The sequence below is a fragment of the Camelina sativa genome, chromosome 1 (genome assembly GCF_000633955.1).
Source record: "Camelina sativa cultivar DH55 chromosome 1, Cs, whole genome shotgun sequence".
In the NCBI taxonomy this organism is placed as follows: domain Eukaryota; kingdom Viridiplantae; phylum Streptophyta; class Magnoliopsida; order Brassicales; family Brassicaceae; genus Camelina; species Camelina sativa.
In genome coordinates, this window is record NC_025685.1 from 14,636,137 (window position 1) to 14,649,951 (window position 13,815).

A 13,815-nucleotide genomic window follows, 5' to 3' on the forward strand; every position below is an offset into this window, starting at 1 on the left:
TTAAAGAATTTGTTTGATCAAAGTGTTTGATAATTTGGTTTTTAAGGATGAATATTTTTTTTATCTATGGTGATTTGATTTTGAAGTCTTGAATTGTTATAATGTGAATTTACCGATTGATTTGATCAAGCTGATGATTTTTGAAGCCAGATCCTGATTTTGTGATTGAATTTGGTATTTAATTGAATTAGCTGATCGGTAAAAGATTTGGCGACAAATGCTTGCGATGTGAATCAGCAGCTCGAATCAAATTCGCATTTACCACCACGGAAGCGTTTACTCGCCGGATTCAAGAAACAGAACTCTAAAACCAGCGGCAGCAATGAATCACCAAACCCTTCTTCTTCTTCTTCTTCTTCTTCTACGTCTACTACTACTTTTTCAAATGGCTCCTCCTCTGCTTCATTAACAGATGTGCAGACTCAACTCAATGATGACCAGTCTCGGTCTCCCGAAGAGCTAGCTCAGACGTCCAAGGCCAACGCGGTTTTAGCGGTTAAGGCTGCAAAGGCGGCGAGAGCTGCAGCTAATGAGAAAGCCATCATTGCTTCAAAGGCAGTGGCTGCAGCCAAGAGTGCTTTAGAATTGTTCGCTTCTTTACCAGTTGGCTGTAAAGAGAAGTCTCCAAGGAAGAAGAAACATGTCCCGGTTCAGGTTTTGTATTCGAAAGGAGGACTTGCGGATGAGGATTTAGCGAGTAGGTTGAATCGTGCTGTATACAATTCTCCTAGAGTCTTGACGGATTGTTCTTCTGGTCACAGAAACAAGAAACAAAAGAGTTTAGTTACGAGCTATGTAAATAGTACCGTGACTAGTACAATGTACGATGGGAATGACGACGTTGCTGGTGTTGTGGATTCAGACAGTTCGATTGACGAGGAAGTAGACAGAACCAGAGTAAACGGGAAGCTGCTCTTATGCGATAATACGCTGAAGGAGAAAACATGGGAAGAAAGTAGCTCGTTGGGGAAAAGAAGAGGAAGAGTGAAGCTAAAGAAGCTACCTTTGAGCATGTGTGCCTCTTCAGATCAAGAAAACGGTATCACATTAGCTGAAAAAAATGTAAGCGTAAGTAAGCCGGAATAAGGTTCTAATGGTGGTGTGGCTGCTCAGGTCGTAGCAGGACCATCATGGAAGTGTCAGAAGGACTTAAAGTCACCAGAAAGTGTGAAGGAGAGCAAAGTTGTACGTTCATAATAGTGTTCTTATTATGTGACCTTTTTTACCCAAAAGAGGTAAGAAGGCGCAGATTCAACAGCATTTCCCATTTTCAGTAGAATCCTAAATGTTGTTTGTTTGTTATCTTGTTTTGCTTTTTTGGGTAATGTGTTTGAAATTTTTATGTTACTTGTATATTTTTGGGAATAAATATGTAGAGATACATAGATTTATATATATATATATATATATGTATGTTGGTTTTGTTGAACAAGAAGGTCTAGTTATTGGGATTTATAGATGAGAATCGAATTTATTAAAGTGATGAGTTTTGTTGTTTGGTTGTCATTTTTCTTTTGTTTTTGAGTTATTTTTTTTTTTCAAAAAAACTATATACATCACTACATAACGAACCTAAAGTTAATAAAAATATATCTTTTTTTGCATATATTGTGAGCTGAATTTTTTTAAACAAACATATATTACTCAATCTATACTAAATAAAAGTAGAAGCTATAAGCTCCTAAGGCTGTCCCACCTATGATTTAAAACATCCAATCAGAATTCGACATGTCACTAATTAACATTTTTTAATTTTCCAGAATTTTCTATATTAAATTTTTTTTTAAACGACCCATCGCGATCAAACAACTCAATATTTAACATTTTTGAAATTTATGTTAAACGCCAATATTAAAATACTTATAAATAAGTGTATTTACAACGTCTCACATCCGCTAGAAAATTTTAGACAATGGCTCGAAACCATTATAAATAAGACTAATATGCTTCTAACTACGAATGAGTTGGAAGCTTGATTTGCCAGGCGTCCAAATTTAAAAAATTTAAAAGCTTAAAATATTATAATTATTAAAACTTAAAAAGTTCAAATATTATAAAATTTTTAATTTTATAGGATGTTTAATAATATTATAAATACCTCTATAGAAAGTTTATAATATTATAAATATTTAAACTCTATAAGAAGTTTAAGTATTATTAATATTTAACCCTCAAAAATTCAAAACATTTTTGATATATGACTTTATAGATGATTTGATACTGTTTTGTAAAATTATTTTTGGGTCAAAGGAAGAAGGATTGACGTCGCAAGATCTTGATTTGATGTTGTTTGAGTTAATTTTTGAGGTTTAAAGAAGAAGGATTTATGACATGTACACATGTTTTATTCGCTATACATGTGTTCATATTACTTTCTCTAAAAGTAATTTGTAATTTTGTAGTATTAAAGATTTTGGTTTGAAAAGTTTCGATACGTGTGGATCTAAAACCGAGTAAGTATATAGGTGAAAATATCAATAATTGAATCCACACTAAATTTACGAGACAAGAGGCAATGATTTTGGTCTTAGAGTTTGATGGTTAAAAAGTTGTATGGTAGTCTAAAAAAAATTAAAATGATTATTCAGTGGAAGAATGTGACGAAGCTGACGATGAAGAGGAAGAAGAAGAGTATAACGAAGAACCAGACAAAATATGAAGAGTAAGAAAACAGTGGAAAAAAACACGAAAACATTGATGGTGGCAATCAATTAAATATGAGAAAACGTTCACATATATATATATATATATATATATATATATATATGTGAGAAAACGAGATTAATTCATGATTCTAAAAATGTTTTGTTTATCTGGTGGTCAAAGAAATGATTTAGTATATGCAAGGTCACCAGTTCGGATATCTGATCCACCTCACATGGACGTCCAGTTAAATCCATAATTCTTTTGATCAGATTAGATTTTTTAGCACAACTGATTTTTAAATCTTTTTAAAAAAAATTTGTATCTGAAATAAATTTTTGGTCTTAACAATAGCTTAAAGTTTTCTATAAGATAATATTTCATAACTATCATCAATCATATATAATTTTCACCAAAATATATCAAATAAACCCACGCGTAGCGTGGGTTCAAAACCTAGTTAATAGAAATAGTGTGTGTTTAACATACATATACAATACATTTACCATATATAGTAAATTATAAACTTTTAAGAAGTTTATAACTGATAACTCTCTAATTTACATGTTTTAAGCATCCCTTTTTGTCCATATTTTGCATTGTTTTTACCTTAACCTTAGCATTTTTAGGTCAATTACTATAGGAATCTACATTTAGGCCATTTAGGATGTTGCATTCTTGCATTTGCATATTTTGGATGAAAACAGGTGCTTAAGAGCCGAAAATGGGGAGAAACAAGGTCGAACCCGAACATGTACCCGAATGAGCTATGGAACAGGAAGAACAACCCGAACACCAACCCGATCGAGGGGGAGCTAAGAACAGAAAGAACAATCCGGGAGCCTACCCGAAGAGCAACCCGAGTACATCCTCGTGCACCCCATCGAGCAGACCCTCGGGCAGGACTAGGAAGCTAGGGTTAATGGGTTTCCATATATAAACCCCTCTCTTCTTCCACTCGCCCTAGCACGCCGCAGACCCTCAAACCAGAGAGCGAGAGCTTCTGAGAGAGATCTTGAGCGACTCAAACATTTTTCTATCTTTGTTAGGATTTATTTTACTTCTTTTTGCTTTTCTTTTAGATTTCTACTTTGTACTCTTCTCTTCTACTTTATATTTTAATACAATGCAATTTTCGTTCATCTATACTTTTGTGTTTTCTGCAATGAGATCTGAGTAGTGAAACAAAGTTNGCGTAGCGTGGGTTCAAAACCTAGTTAATAGAAATAGTGTGTGTTTAACATACATATACAATACATTTACCATATATAGTAAATTATAAACTTTTAAGAAGTTTATAACTGATAACTCTCTAATTTACATGTTTTAAGCATCCCTTTTTGTCCATATTTTGCATTGTTTTTACCTTAACCTTAGCATTTTTAGGTCAATTACTATAGGAATCTACATTTAGGCCATTTAGGATGTTGCATTCTTGCATTTGCATATTTTGGATGAAAACAGGTGCTTAAGAGCCGAAAATGGGGAGAAACAAGGTCGAACCCGAACATGTACCCGAATGAGCTATGGAACAGGAAGAACAACCCGAACACCAACCCGATCGAGGGGGAGCTAAGAACAGAAAGAACAATCCGGGAGCCTACCCGAAGAGCAACCCGAGTACATCCTCGTGCACCCCATCGAGCAGACCCTCGGGCAGGACTAGGAAGCTAGGGTTAATGGGTTTCCATATATAAACCCCTCTCTTCTTCCACTCGCCCTAGCACGCCGCAGACCCTCAAACCAGAGAGCGAGAGCTTCTGAGAGAGATCTTGAGCGACTCAAACATTTTTCTATCTTTGTTAGGATTTATTTTACTTCTTTTTGCTTTTCTTTTAGATTTCTACTTTGTACTCTTCTCTTCTACTTTATATTTTAATACAATGCAATTTTCGTTCATCTATACTTTTGTGTTTTCTGCAATGAGATCTGAGTAGTGAAACAAAGTTTAGGGATGGGATAGACGATTTTGTGTTCTTGATCGGTTAGGATGTCTTAGTTTGGTTGTTTATGTTTTATAAATTCCCTTCTAGATTGGTGTTCTTAATGCTATCAACAGACCGAGAGGTTGAGATTAGATCTAAGGCGTTTTACCACCGAGAGGTGTAGATGAAATGCTTGAAACAATCAATGCTAGAGATTTACTCACTTAGCCTAAGAGATTAGATGAGTAAGGGGTTTATTGACAATAATGAATCGATTTGTATTGCCTGCTTGGTCATGTTTCTCCAACGAGAGTTGGGTAGGGAAGTGATTAAGGTTGATTATTTCTATCACGAGAGTGTTTTAACAAGATTTTAGAGATTCATTGTCTAGGGAATATTTGCTTGAGGCATGTAGGACATCTGTATTGGTCAGGAACACTTAGGAGTCGATTACCCCATCCTTAGGAGCTTTCGTATTTAGATTGTTTGCATTTTTATTCATCACACGATCCCTTACCCGAACAGGTACACGATCACCTGCTTCAAGTATACCTTCGAGTTGTTCTTGTTTATCTTGTTTACTCGATCACCCCACCCGATCCTGTACTCGAATGCTTGCATCGAGTGCTTAGGTTGTGTGGTTCTTGTTCTTTTGCTTTCTTTTGTTTATTTTAGATTGTTAAATCAAACCCAACTATTTCTTGGCTTGACTTGCAAAGTTCTGATCATATCTTATCTGCTAGCATAACAACCATTTGGATTGATAACTCTTTGTACTACAACTGCATAGGGAATTGATACCCTGAGTGAAAATTCTACTATCAATAACTTATAACTGATATATCTAAACTTAATAAAAAGTTTAAATAAAATATATTCTAACATATGAAATTATCAAAATAGCACAAACGAATTATGTTACATGGCGTGTTATATTGAAATGACAAGATTGAATTGATAATACTAAAAAATAAAATATAATTAATATGATACTTCAATACAAATGAAATCCTTATTAAAACTATTTTAACAACACCAATATAAAATATATCGAATCAAACTGATTTAATTAAGATTGTATTAAACAAAAAATTTTGTACGGTATACCACGGGTTATATACTAAATCACTAAAATTAACAAAATTAGTATTTTAATTTTACGTTAACAAAAAAAAATAAAAACTTTCCCGCGGTAAACTGCAGATCATAATCCTCCCGTGTATTCGAAAGTGTAAACAATATTACCTAATACCTACATTTAAAATCACAACGGGATAATGAGGATTTTGTTCCATCATAGGCAAAATGAAGATTTCTTTATATATATGGTTCAATTTCCGTGGAGATTCCACAAAACTCACAATTATTCCTTGTAATTGAAACTAAAAAAATTATTGGGTTCACCCCCTCTTAATTAACCAATCAAAATACAACAAATTGCCATGTCATATTATATTTATAAAATAAATCAAAATTAAAATAAAAGACAAAACAAGTTAAAGAAACCAATTCTGTAGATTTTTTATTAAAGAAATTATGTTGGTTTAGGTTTATAAAATAAGAAAAATATTTAGAGTTTATATTTTACAATTAAACTAAATCATATGTCGGTTTGGATTTACAAAAATGTGGTTAGGGTTTAGTTTTTACAATTAAACATTATATGTCGGTTTGGGTTCACAAAAGAGTGGTTAGCGTTTAGGGTTTAGATTTTAAATTAAATGAAATTATATGTCGGTTTGGGTTTATAAAAGAGTGGTTAGGGTTTAGATTTTAAAATTAAGCAAAATTATATGTCGGTTTGGGTTTATAAAAGAGTGGTTAGGGTTTAGATTTTAAAATTAAGCAAAATTATATGTCGGTTTGGGTTTATAAAATAGTGGGTAGGGTTTAGATTTTATAATTAAAAAAATTATATTTTAATTTGGATTTATAAAAAGAATGATTTGGGTTTTGATGTTATAATTTAAAACTATAATATAATGTTTAGAATTAATAATTTTAAAATTAATTGATATACAATATTTGTTTCCTTAACCAATAATTTGTTTCCTTAACTAAGAGGGGGTGAATAAAAAGGATTCACCCCTAGGGGTGTACCCAAGAATTGTCCTTGAAACTATTGGTTTAGAGTTATAGAAAATTATAAACCACAAAAAAAAAAGAATGCATTTATAATCATTTTCAATATGTTTTCTTGAAATGTGCAAAAAACCAAAAAATAGATTAATTAGGAACATAAGGAATATGTTGTTTACAGTAAAACCTCTATAAATTAATAATGTTGGGACCAAGGCATTTTATTAATTTATAGTGATATTAATTTATCTATAAATTAATAATTATCATTTTATAGTGTGAATTAATAATTATTAATTTATAGGTATATTTTTAAATTTTTAATTTTTAAAAAATTAAGAATTGAGACAATTTTTGCAAAATAAGATTAGAACTTTGGATGTTGTAAATTTTATGGTATTGGAATTGAATTTAAAATAATTAAAAAATATTATTGACAATGAATTACAAATATTATAGACAAATTCACTTATACACATGACATAAATATTCAAATTTATGAATAAGAATATCAGTTATCATATTTTAATAGTATATCAAACTATCAAAATGTAAATGATGCATATTTAGAAATTGAAAACTTTAAAAAGTTTTAGCTGTTTTATGAAATGTTATAGAATATTTTCTATCATTATATATAGTTTGAAGATACAACATAATAATTGTTTTATAGATACGAGGTTAAGAGAAACATACTTTACTATATCAGCGTATATATATATATATATATATATGTAAATTTACATGATTATTAATTTATGATATTATTGGGACCATATTTTACATAGGGATTTAAAAAAAATTATTATCTTATTATCTTATCAAATTTTGTTATTTTTTACACTGTCCCGACTTGGGACTAGCAAAATTTATTAATTTACAGAGGTTTTACTGTATTTAAATTATGTGTGAAATTTTTAGTAATTTTACAATAAAATTAAAATTTAACCACAAAAGTATTTACCTAAAAAGGAGTCAAAATTATTTACTATATTTTTCATCAAAACAATGACTTTTAAAACTAGTATAAGTTTTTTCTTCAGAAAAAAATTAATATTCCCTCTGTACTATAATGAGCGTTGTTTTAGTAAAAGAAAAATTATTTCATTTTAGATGATGTTTTACAGTTTTCTTTACTACAAAGACTGGTACTATTTTAAATTGTAGACACTTACGTTATTCTTGATGTTCTTATAATTTAACATATATTATGTTTATGTTCTTAAGAATAGAACAATCAATAAAGAACACTCGGAATAAAAATTTGGTTTAATTATCACTCACTACTCAGTACTCACCACTACCACTACTAGACTTAACATTATATCCGGATTGCCTCGACTGGGGGATAAGAAGAGAACATTCCAATGTGAACATCAAATCACTTGATGCATCCCAATGTGATGATATTATATGTTTATATGAAACTGATTGTTATACAGTAGTCACTAATCATATCTCCCAACACAAAGACAAAAAAAACAAACAAACAAATTTTCTTTAAAAAATATTCAAAATTTTAAACGAACCAAAGAATGAACCCAAGAGAGAGAGAGAGAGAGAGCAGTTTCTATATCATTTGTAAGCAAAAGAAAATCAAGAACAAGAGATGTTCTTCAACCTTTGATCTGCATGTTACTCATCTTACCTTCTATCTGATCTTCATTGTTCTGTGTACTGAGATTCAACCATGGATGTTGCAGACACTGTTGAGCAGTTGGTCGTTTCTCAGGCGCAAAATCCATAATCGGGCAGAGAAAATCCGCAAATTCCCGTGCTTCTGCTTCTGGTAGCTTGTATTTATCGATCAGTAAACGCTCGAGTGGCCAATATTTCAATCTCCGGATCCTCTTCAAGTCGCCGTGTCTGTCAAAGTAATCCTTTGATCTTGCACCTCCAATGGCAATCTATTCAAAGCAGAAGTATCAAAGAGACTATAACCGAGCAATAAAGAGACAGAAGAAAACCAAGTGTTTTTCCGGGTACCTTTCGAGGCATTTTTCCTAGGAGTTCCATCATAAGAGCAAGGTGGTCCTGGAGAGCCATACCAGAGAAAAAGCATATAAACAAACAAGAAGAAGAACTTTTTGGTTAAAAATCGATTTGGTGTTTCTTGTAAATCATCTTTACCTCGTCTTCTCCATAACCATTTCCCTCTTTTGGAGCGAAAAGCATATCGCCTGTGGCAAGCTCGAAAGCAGTACAAGCGAAAGACCACATATCAACAGAGTAAGAGTAGCCTGACTGAAGTATTACTTCAGGAGCTCTGTACTGTCTCGTTTGTATTTCTTCTGCAAATTTCTTATCAGCCCAACATCCGTTACCAAAGTCCACAACTTTGCATCTCATATCAATCCCATCCAAATTTCTCTTGGTCTTTGTCGGTGCTTCACTTAAACCTACTATGGAAACTCTTCTTCCAGATATTTTAGCAGCTGCTTTTTTTGCTCTCCTCTTCAACTTCTTCTCAATCAGATTCATTGTTGATGTACCGTTTTGGTTCCCCTCGGGCTTTTCTAGTATTGGTGTTAGTCCGGATCTGATGGGATCTTTGGCAGGATCAATGGTGGAACAAAGAAGAATGTTTTCAGGTTTTAAGTCGGAGTGAATCATACCGAGTTCACGGTGCAAATAATCTAGACCAGTCAGTATATATTTGCATATCTCCCGTACTTTACTCAACTCCATCCCTTTATAACGGTTGTATTTGATCAAACGGAGCAAGCTATCGCCAAGAAACTCAAGCACCATGCATAAATGCTGCCCGTTGGGACCTGCGTGCTTGAAGTCATCAATAAGACGAACAACACATTTGGTATTTTCTGGATCACCATCAGCAGCAGCTTGAAGTAGTTCGATTTCGTGAAGTGCAGCTTGAGCAAACTGTAAGGAGCTCTTCTGAATCTTCAAAGCAACATAATTCTACAAAATAGACATAAACACATAGTTTATTATAACTAATGGGAATAAAGCCAAAATGAAGGATACATGTGACACCGAGCTTGTATAATTCAATTTCAATTCAAACTTTTAGAAAATTTTCAGACGCATTCCTTAATCTAAAGACTTACATTCTAAAAGCAAAACATCAGAACAGGTGTCTCACTATTTCAGACAAGGTACAAGACTCCAAAGAAAAAGCTCATAAGAAAACAAAACATTAAATTAAGTCTAGAGTTACTGAAATACCCATACAGTAACAATGGCATTTAAGAAACAGCGCCATTTAATACGCAATGATCTCCTATTCTCAGCTATTTAAATAAACTGCTATGGTTGGTCAACTAACATAGTGCAGTGCCAAATCTAGAACCATATTCAGAACTCTGCTTTTGTGAAAGGTTAATTCACAAGATGGTTTAGGAATAAGCCAAGATCATGCACCAAAACAGATCAGAACCCATGTGAAAGGAATTCGAGAAGACTAATGGGTACATGCTTAAAACAAATTTACGAAGTCAAATTCTGCATTTAAGATCTTGCTGGCATAGTAAAGCGAGAGCAACACGAGATATATAAGGAGAGAGAGAGATGCGTACAGAAGTGCGAGTATCATAGGCAAGCCAAACTGTGGAGAATTGTCCCCAACCAAGCTTTCTCTGAGCAATGTAGCGGCCACCGGAAAACTGGTCTCCGATTCTAACGGCGTGATATCCACCTTTACGGTAAGCATCGAAGCCCTCATCTTCTTCATCTGATCCAGATGAGGATGAACACGACATATCTCTTCTTTCCCTTGTCTGAATTCCACCGCTTGATCCGTGTTCTGTGTGGATTTTAATTGTCAAAGTTTGGATCTTTGAATAAAAGAGCTACCTTTTCTTTTAATTTTCTCTCGAACAAGGAGAGAGAGAGAGAGGAATAGCACGAAACGTAAGACTCTCTCCACTTTTTGCTCCTCTTGTCCTTTTTTTATTGATGGGTGCTTCAAACATTTTCCCATTTTGACGTTGTCCAATTCTCCATTTTGCCCTTCTTGTCTTCTCATGGTCTCTTTAAAATCTTCTCCGAAAGCTTTTAAACAGATTTTCAAAAGAAGCAAAAGAAACCATCTTGATCGAACTTTAATATTCGATTATGTCCTGCAACAAGAAGGTGTTTAACTCTGTTTTCTGGCTGAGACAAAACATCAGTGAACTCCACATAGAAGAATCAGGGACAATACTCTTCTCCACCATTCGTGAGAAAGTCAACCAAGCCTTCTGAATATCACCCTCCACGCACAATTCTTCGAGCAACGGATTGTAGCTTTCTCTATCAGGGACGCAACCTCTCTCAGCCATGTCCTCCACAAATTTAATACCATTCATGACTTTATCGTGCTTACAGAACCCAATAATCACAGCATTGAATGTTGATGATTGAGGCAAATAGCCTCTGGTCACCATGTCGTTTATAAGCTCAAGTGTGTCTTCCATGTTACCTTCTTGGCTGTATCTATGAATCAAACAATGGGATACGATAACATTTGGAACTCCTCCTTCTCCAATCATTTGATCATACTCCGTCTTTACATCATCCACACCACCTTTCTCACATAAACTTATCACCTTGAAGCTCTTGTCAACAGCCCTTGGAAACAGTTTCTCCATCTTTAACAGGAGTTCCAAAGCTTCCTCCAAACGGTTTTCCTTGTAAAAGCCATAGATGACACTGTTGTACGGATCAATTCTGGCCCCATGAACGTTTTCGCTGTCCTGCATCAGTTCTAATATCTTTAAACCATCGTCTGTCCTCCCTCCTACTGAAAGCCCTCTGATTAACGTGTTAAACGTAGCAAAGTTCCATCTAATCGCATCTGTTTTCATGTCATTGAAAGTGTCCAGAGCTGAATCCAACATTCCAACATCACAAAACCCAGCAATAAACAAGTTGTAAGTTTCCACATTGGGCAAGTAACCATCTCTTTAAAGAACCGTTGAGCAACTCTCATTTTCCCAAGCGCGCAATACCCTTTAACCAAGGTGTTACAAGTTACAACATCGACTTTACCTCCTTTGCTTTCCACTCTCTCCAAAACCTCGAGTGCCTCAGACACACGGCCTTCATTGCAGAGAACTTCCATCACCTTAGTTACCGTCACAACATCAGGAACAAGACCCAAACTAAAACACTTCTCCAGCAACACCATTGACTGAACCAACTTGTGCTCGTTGCAGTAAGAAGATATCAAGATGTTGAAAGTTACATCATTTGGTTCCTTCATCTCACTCATTAAACTCCTGGCTCTCCCAACTTTCCCGTTCTTACAAAGAGCATGAAGCAAAGTGTTATAAACCACAGCGTTTGGAGCCACACCGCTTGTCTTCATGATCTGAAGGAGCTTGAAAGCATCAGCAATCCTATTCGTTAAACAAAGCCCTTTCATCAAAATCCCATAAGTGTACTCATCACCTTGAATCCCACTAGCCATCATCTTCCTTCTGAAAAACTCTCTAGCTATGTCAATGTCTTCCTTGACCAAAACATCCAGAACCGAGTTGAAAACTTTCAGAGATGGTTTGATCCCAAATTTCGAAACCAAATCAACGACACTAATCACACGTTTGGTCAACCGAGCACGCCCAAACCCTCTAATGATAGTTACGAAGATAGCATCATCCGGAGGCAAACCAATCGACTCAGGCATTTCGTCGAGCAGTTGGTAGACGGTATCAAAACGTCGGAAAACACAAAGCTTATGAAACAGAGCACGGTAAGTGGAACGAGAATGGATAAACCCAGGAAAAGTCGAAGCCCATCGAAAAGTTTCCATAGCTCCTGAAGCTGTTTTCTGGTCTAGAATGAGACGGACAGTGTGATCATCGCTAGGCACAGAAGAAAGCAAAGAAGAAGACGATGGCGAAGATGAGCAGAGACAGCGCAGCTGAAAAAGCCATAATCTTTTCACTGGCCACACATCTCGTGAAGATGTTAAAAGCTTCGAGATTTTCAGCATCGCAACTTGATCGGTCTCTTTGATTGGTGAAAAGGAGCCACCTTTACATTTACATTAGTACTTCAAATTTACTTTTGTGGTGTCGTTACTCGTTAGGTACTTTCTTAGCAAGCTGCCCTGTTCCTAAGAGTTTGGACGTGGAACGAAATAATTACATGACAATGTGGCAAATTCTTTAGGGTGTGAAAGTGCCTTTCTTTATCGTACTTTTATGGTGTCTACAGTAGGATGATTGGTAATATTTTTGAAAAAGGTGACAGTTTTGAAAAATTCTAGACAGATTTAGCTATTTACCCTTATTGTTTTTGACAAAAAAAAAAAAAACAACAAATGTGTTATTCTTAAAAACTTTATCACATAACTTAATTAATAGTAATAATTAAGTTTAAACTTTAAATATATTTTAGATATTAAAATAATGATTTATTGAAATGCATACGGATTACCTACGGATCTCACGAATCCAAGCGGGACGGATAAAAAGATATTTTACGGCTTAAAATATTTAAATCTGTTGCGGGATGGCTTAGCAGACGGGTTTGATCCAGTTAACAACTTTCTTTCAATCATCCGATTCACGATTTTTTTTTTTTTTTTTGCGGTTTTTATCTGATTTGATAGTTCAAGATTTTGATAGAAATCTAATCGATCACTAATGCGGTTCACATTCGATCCAGATCCGCCATCATGTCAATCTAAAATTTATTGTGAAACAATTACTCTTTTAAACTTTTATAAACATGAATTCAAACTAATATAAGTTTGTATTACAAAATTTATAGTAAATAAATATATTTATAAATGTAATATCTGAAACAAAAATTTTACCCTAGGTTATCCCCTATATAATATTAAAGCCTATAACTCAAAATTTAATTCAATGGTAACGCATGCTTCCAACTTGACAATAGTTTGTTTCTCTATACGAATCTATAACTCCTCTAAAGGTGAAGAGTCCTCGACACAAATCAATCATATTATATATGAACCGATTCGAAACACATTCTAATGTACCAGATTCGAAACACATTCTAATGTACCAATCATTGTTATTGTTTATTTATTATTAACCTATTATCTTAGAACTATTTGGACCAATCCATATTCAGTTTTATAATTAACACAAGATCTTGTAATGATATTGCATAGCTCTAAGCAACTGAATCATATGATAATCAGTATCAACTATGATATATCATAATAACTAGAAAGTAGCCCACGCATGCGTGG

At 34.0% G+C, this 13,815-nt stretch overlaps 2 protein-coding genes and 1 pseudogene across 2 annotated transcripts; 1 reads left to right on the forward strand and 2 right to left on the reverse strand.

Annotated features, from left to right (window-relative positions):
- Positions 196–1,395, forward strand: LOC104790764 (uncharacterized protein DDB_G0271670-like; the record flags this gene model as incomplete). The annotated part of the gene is made up of 1 exon (XM_019242831.1): positions 196–1,395. A coding segment is annotated over one exon (891 nt), but the record flags the coding sequence as incomplete, so codon positions are not given.
- Positions 8,037–10,535, reverse strand: LOC104790773 (SRSF protein kinase 2-like). Its single transcript, XM_010516562.2, has 4 exons — positions 10,187–10,535; positions 8,778–9,569; positions 8,634–8,681; positions 8,037–8,554 (listed from the first exon to the last, which is right to left on the reverse strand). Exons 1-4 carry the CDS (start codon positions 10,367–10,369, stop codon positions 8,264–8,266), a joined length of 1,314 nt encoding a protein of 437 aa, XP_010514864.1. The 5' UTR covers positions 10,370–10,535; the 3' UTR covers positions 8,037–8,263.
- On the reverse strand, positions 10,671–12,734 carry LOC104790783 (annotated as a pseudogene).

Bases quoted from the DNA above. Each gene is read 5' to 3' on its own strand.
- LOC104790773 (XM_010516562.2), bottom strand. From the start codon at position 10,369: ATGTCGTGTTCATCCTCATCTGGATCAGATGAAGAAGATGAGGGCTTC. The intron at 9,570-10,186 runs GTACGCATCTCT...TCTATTTTGTAG, and splicing joins CCTATGATACTCGCACTTCT to AATTATGTTGCTTTGAAGAT. The intron at 8,682-8,777 runs GTAAAGATGATT...ATGGCTCTCCAG, and splicing joins ATGGTTATGGAGAAGACGAG to GACCACCTTGCTCTTATGAT.